Below are 6,578 nucleotides of genomic sequence, written 5' to 3'. Positions count from 1 at the left end.
TCTTACTACAGACGACTTGGAGGAAGCAGGTTGATTGGGACGATGAAATACCACCAGATGCAGGAGTCCTTTGGAAGAAATGGGTCGAGATGCTTGGAAATTTAGCCAGCCTCAGCATACCGCGATGTTACAGCACTTCATTTATGACCGTACCAGTGGAACTGCACATCTTTTCAGATGCGCGTGAGTTAGCTTATGCGGCGGTAGCTTACTGGAGAATTGTAGAAGCATCCGGAGTTGTTCAATTAGCGTTCGTGTCGGGAAAGACCAGATGTGCCCCGTTGGAACTGACCTCCATTCTTCGCTTGGAGCTCCAATCGGCAGTATTAGCTATTCGTCTACGTCAGCTCGTAATCCAAAGCCATGATGTAACACCTTCAAGAGTCTTTCACTCCAACCGATAGGAGTGAAGTCTACCGGCACTCAAGTGTACATATGTATATATATACCAAATAAATAGTAGGCTGAGATCAAGTTGAGCGAAATAGTTGTTTGTCGGTGGAGCGCCACCACAAAGGGGAAAAGTCTCCATTAGGGCACTCCGCCCCAAAACGGTGCTGACCGAAATTAAGAATGTAGGAATGAGAGATGACGCGAAAGACCGTAGTAGAGATGTCGCCTTTGCTTTCACATATTGCGGCACTTTTGTTGTCCGCCGTATGATGGGAATGGCAAGTCCATGGTTTTGTTTGTGTGCGCCGTGGTGGCGACCGCTAATGCGCCCAATTCGCTTCTAGAATGATCGGGCCGGCGCCAATTTATCGGGCACCAACAAAACTGGCGCTGATACGCCAACGGTTTGCTTACCGGTGCGTAGGTTGCGGCCTGGCTCGCAACTGCGTGCCGGGGCAGATCTGAACGAGCATCGAGTCAGGCAACACCCGTATTGCGAGCGCAGCATATTTTGTTAATATTATTGGCAGCTGCGTTTTTTTGGTAAAAAGCAATTTTTTAAAGTGCCGGACGAGGCACTATTGCAGCAGCAGCAAAATTTTTGGAGAGCGGCGCCAGTCGAGGCGCGTTATAGTCGGCACCGGATTTGGGAACCACATTCCCAAGGAGCACCTCGCGGTCGGAGCCCCCACCCTAGTGTCAGTGTTACACACATATACGTATATCTACTGTACATACCCAGCAAACACAGTCTCTAACGTTAGAGAAATTTGGATTTCTACATTAGATAACTAGGGTATTTCTCTAATCGTTCTCGAGTCGATGACGGAATTTAGAGAACTATATTAGAATTCGATTCGAGAACGATTAGACAAAAAACGCAAATTCAAATAAATGTAAATAAGCAATATTCATCATAATCATATTTTTTTTATGTTCAAATAATTCGTTATTATTTTATTGCAAATACATTACATAACTAACCTCAATGTTTGCTGGGTATTAGCTTACATTGTTTTTGTCCAATTTGAACTTAGTTTGCGCTAGGTATTTGGTATACTGCCTTATTGCTCCCCCTCAAGCAACCCCGCCTTCTCCACTGAGTCAGCCGATTGATTGGTTTTTTTTTTCATCTCCTTTTTTGTGCGGTCGTTTGTTTATTTGGTTTGGCCCGTTGCATTGTTGTTGCGCACGGTAAGTGCATTTAGTTGGTACATTAGGTAGGTGATCTGATATTAGTGCACCGGTGACAAATTGGCGCCCAACGTGGGGCCCTCGTCGTTAGAGGAAATTTAATTTCTAGAAGAATCGAGCTACGTGGGATCTTTTCCGGCAGGTTTGCAGAACAATGAGGTGACCCTATTCAGTAGCTCGTTTCTGTAACTGTTCTCTACCGATTATTTCTCTACTGGTAGAGAATGGGACGTCAAATTGACGCCATTCTCTACTATTGTGTTTCTGTAAGTGTGGGGAGTAGAGTTTTGAATTCTCTACTAGTAGAGATATTGTCAACTGCTCTTTAGCAAGTGAGAACTGACAAAACGAGTTGAGAATGAATACGGTAAGTCATGTTTTTTAATTTAAAATCTGTTATATTTAAATTTATTTTTACTTTTAGAAAAGTTTAACAGCGCGCGTAACGCAAATTCAAAAAAAACAACTAGTCGAGCATATGCGGCAAAACCGTACGCTGGCGTGTGGGCAGTTCTCTGGCCCGGATAGCTCCAAGAGAACTAAGGAAAAGTGGGAAGAAGTTGCTGCGGATTTAAATGCAATCGGGGGAGCCAATAAAAGTGCTGAGCAGTGGAAAAGAGTATATACATATGTATATATATTATATTGTAGTTGATTGTGTATTAAATTTTAATTTTAATTAATAAATTGTTTTAGTGTTGGATTGATTGGAAGGCGTCCATAAAGCAAAAATTTTCCGCAATCAAAAGGTTTCAAAACCAGACGGGAAACCTTCCAAGCTGTTTAGGACCAGAGCCATTAGATAGTTTGGAAGAAGAAGTGGTTAACTTCATTTTGGTATCGGATGTTGTTGATGGTGATGCCAAAACTGTGGAGGGTGGATTCGATATACCTCTTGTAATTATAATATATATTCCTTTGATAAATTTTTCTCTGAATAACAATCTTAAAATTTAGCCGGCGCTCGACGATGACATTATATGTATGGAAAAGGAGTACCTGAATCAGGATGTCATTGAGGTATCTGTCAGCAAGACCACCTGCTCCAAAAACAAAAGCCCGATAAACACGCCACGGCGGAAAATAGCTAAAAATTCGAAGCAGAGCAAGGAACCACTGTATTCGGAGCTAGAGAAGGCAAAAAAAGAACTTGAAGCTCGCCTTTCCAGTCAGGAGAGGTGCATGAATGAGGTGAAAGAAGAGCTGAAATAGATAAAAGGGGAACAACGGCGGACGAATGAACTGCTGGAAAAAATTGTAAAAGCTCTTAGTAAATAAAAATTCCAAAAATATATATATTTAAACTTGTTTATTGTTTAGTACACACATTAAACAGACGGACAACTATTCAATAGATACAAAGTAAAGAACACAATATTAACACCTTGCGACAGTAAGTTTTACACTCGCGAAACTAAAAAAAAAACAAATGTAGCAAAACTGCATTTTTAGTTTTTCTAATTTGAAAAATAATTTCTGATGATCATTTGCCGGGTTCTACGACCTTCGGCTAAAATATTATTAGACAAGTTAAGATTATTGTCTTCTTCAAGTATATTTCGTTCGGTAATATCAACATCTGGCATTGCAATATTGTATTTCTTTCGAAAGTTATGCAATGTACAACAAGCATTGATTATAGAACCAGCAAATGATGGCGTAACCATAAGTCCACGGTCTTGGGATAAGCAAGCAAATACTTTTTTCAGCACACCGTTTAGTCGTTCAATGCAATTTCTAGCACGAATATGGGCTTCGTTGTATTTCATTTCAGCTGCGCATTGCGGATTTCCAATCGGCGTCATAAGCCATGGCTGCAGGGGATACCCCGAATCGCCAAGTAGCCATATATTTGATATTCCACTTCTATGTTTATCTTCTAAGAAAGCTTTTGCGTGACTGCTACTCCATATGAAAGCATCATGAGTGCTGCCTCCAAAATGACCATAGCAAGCAAGAATCGTTAAATCATAGTCACATATAAGCTGTACATTCTTTGAAAAAAAACCTTTACGATTATGATAACAGTGCTCCACATCTGTATTTGGTTTCTTAATTTTGACATGCGTGCAGTCAATTGCTCCTATAACGCCGGGAAATGTTGTACACACATGAAACCTGTATAAAGTAAAATTAAAATGTGAGTACTATTGTATATACATATCGATGGTCCTCTGCAATAACGGCACAACTCAAAATTTCTTGTTTTTGCATACCTTTGCTGAATGGTGCTGAACTCTCAGCTTGTACTAGGAAATTTCACATATTTGTTCATTAATTTTCTCACTATGATATCCGTTACCTCGTGTATTATGCGTGATATCATAGTTTTGCTTAAAGGGAAAATGAAATCCTGCCCAATATCGCGCAGAAATGACCTAGTTGCATAAAAATGAAGGGCAGCTACCACTCTCAAATATTTTTGGAATAAATGTATTCCTAACACCACTCTTCATAAAAGGATTAATTTCCTCCAAAAGATTTATGCAAGCGTCTTTATTTAGCCGAAAAAGTTCTATGAAACGCGCCTCAGGGATTATAAATGGATCACATGAATCTCGCAACCGCCGACGTTGAACTCGAAGCATATTTCGGTTATCGTACATTATAGCATAAATGATCACACGTATCTCACTCATTTTATAAAATTTATGTTAAATAATTAATTATGTTAGTTGTCTCTAATTCTTATTATTTTGTTCATTTGTTTATTATTTGCTGATTTACACAATTTTGTGTAACATACTCATTTCTCAAAAATAAATGTCAAAACTTTCAAACTTACTTTTCAATTTCAACTCAACACGAATTTCTCTATAGGTGAGTTTTCGGAGTTATAGAAACATTAAAGTCTCAACGATTGACAAAAGCTTGGTGGTTAAGAACAAAGTCAATAGCAGTAGACAATTTCTCCACTGAGTTACAGAAACAAGCTACAGGTGAGAGTTTGGCGTAGAAATTTAAAGAAAAACAGTGTAGTGGAAAGTGCTGTGCTACGCGTATATACATACATACGTAAATATATTTTGTGAAGTTTATATATTGTGTACATAAGGCTGGGTCACGATTTTTGTTTGTGGTACAAATTTTATTTTTGGTATTTTGGATTTTAATTTTTTTTTTTTTTAACCTTTTGGCAGTAGAAATTCAGGAGGATTTTGTGTTAATGATTCGTGGCGGCGTGGAAACGGACGATTGGAGGGTAACAATTTTGTTTTTTTATACGTACGAAACGGTAGTATTCCGAGGAGAACCGTGAGTTTGTCCATATTTGGCGAAATTTTGATAACGTATTACTCGTGCCTTTGGTGTATTTTGTTTACAGGTTGTCGGGCGAACATCTTCAAGTGGTAATTTTTGGCGTCACGGAGCCATACGGAGTGTTGTACTGTAGACTGTGCGTTGGCGGAAATTTTCAGGACCGGACCATTATCTGGAGAGAAGTAGTGGCGTGCGTTTACATAAAGTGCGGACGGACATTCGGCATGTGAAAAGTGATAAGTAGTAGTGAATAAGTGTTAGGCCGGTAAAATTAAAACAAATCTAAAACCAACGAAAATATTGAAGCGCTTCCGAGTAAACTCCCAAGAGGTTGGGAGTATTTTGCCTTAATTTTCAAGCTTATCAAAGATATATAATAAAAACTTATTGATAACTTAGCTTGGCCGCTCCACTTTGTTTTTGGTGAAGTATACATACACCTAAACGTAAACTGTAACTTAGTTTATAAGCAAACACTGTAATTGCTTGTGCCGTCTTATTTGGTAGTACCTGTTATTCTGTTTGGTTTTTTTTTTGTGGTTAGGCTCTATTGCTGTCTCGCGTGATAGGGTCATTTTGTTGTGCCAGTATAGGGCAGCTTACTATCCAGCAGTAAGTTAATGTGTAGGCATTAGGATACCAACCGGTCGCGAAGTGGTCTCAAGTGAGCCATAACTAGTCCTAGACTTAAAATTTATTTTAGGGTTCTTATTTTGCGGGTTTTCAACTTCGGTCGGCTTTGAAATTTTTTATTTTTTGCGGTTTTATTAATTTTTTGTTCTGTTTTCGAATTTTAATTCGGTTTTTTCGGTTGGGTTTTCTTGATTTATTCGGTTGCCTTTGGAATTTTTAAAGAGTTTTTTGCTTCCGCTGATTTTATTTTATTTCACTAGTTTTTTTGCTGCTTTTCGCGGATTTGTTTGCTTTATTCGGCATGGAAATTAATAGATTATCGCAAGAGGAGTTGGCGTATGAGATGGAGGCTCGGGGTCTCTCGGTTTCGTCGGTGGAGGCTATGCGGAAGTCGTCGCGGGCGTCCAGGCTTTTGGAGCGAACAGGGTCGGTGGACCTCTTCCAGGATTACCCGTTTAGCTTTGAGGAGGACCGGGACGCGGTAGAACTGAAACTGAAGGAGGTCGTTAGGTAGCTGGGAGGAACTGGTCAGGGAGTTGAAGTTAGAATGTCTGCCCTCCAAGTACGACGATTTGTTGATGGACGAGATACGCCGGCGGACTCAGGGAGCAAATGAGTCCATCGGAGTGTAAGTGGCGGCGATGAAAATCATGTTTGGAAGGTTGCAGGAGCCTTTGTCCGAGAGTAGGATGTTAGGGACCATTAGGGCGAATCTTCTCCCCTTTCATCAAACCCAGTTGGGACTAGTTACACCGGGGTCAGTGGCGGAACTAGTCGCGTTAGGTAGGAAGTTCGAAACGGTTAGGTCGTCGGTTGAAGCTTTTGTCCCCCACCAAGTTACAATGCCAAGGTTCTATTGGAGCCTGACCTGGCCTATGCCTCGGTGGATGTACAGGTTGCAGCGGTGGCGGAACCAAAGGACAGCGAAGGGTTTAGGGCGGGCCATAAAACCCGTTGTTTTAATTGAAAGCGGTTCGGTCATGTATCAGCCGAATGTAGGAAGGGGATAAAGTAAGTACTTCGGCGGTGGTAGGCCTGGGGCCATGAAGCGGGACTGTCCGGTGTGTGCAGCGAAGCGAAATGGTGTCCAGGGTACC

The 6,578-nt window shown here is 40.7% G+C and overlaps 1 protein-coding gene and 1 pseudogene across 1 annotated transcript; one reads left to right on the top strand and one right to left on the bottom strand.

The window, feature by feature from the left end:
- Positions 1-2,095: 2,095 nt before the first annotated feature.
- On the top strand, positions 2,096-2,799 carry LOC108366968 (uncharacterized; the record flags this gene model as incomplete). Its single annotated transcript, XM_017621478.1, has 3 exons — positions 2,096-2,206; positions 2,284-2,484; positions 2,545-2,799. Coding segments are annotated over 3 exons (567 nt in total), but the record flags the coding sequence as incomplete, so codon positions are not given.
- A 127-nt stretch (positions 2,800-2,926) lies between these two features.
- LOC108367275 (putative nuclease HARBI1) lies at positions 2,927-4,309 on the bottom strand (annotated as a pseudogene).
- Positions 4,310-6,578: the final 2,269 nt, after the last annotated feature.

This window comes from Rhagoletis zephyria, unplaced genomic scaffold, assembly GCF_001687245.7.
Source record: "Rhagoletis zephyria isolate East Lansing unplaced genomic scaffold, Rhagoletis_zephyria_1.1 Rzeph_scaffold_00042, whole genome shotgun sequence".
NCBI classification, from domain to species: domain Eukaryota; kingdom Metazoa; phylum Arthropoda; class Insecta; order Diptera; family Tephritidae; genus Rhagoletis; species Rhagoletis zephyria.
Note: the sequence above shows the minus strand (reverse complement) of the source record. Positions and strands in the feature narration are given on the sequence as shown.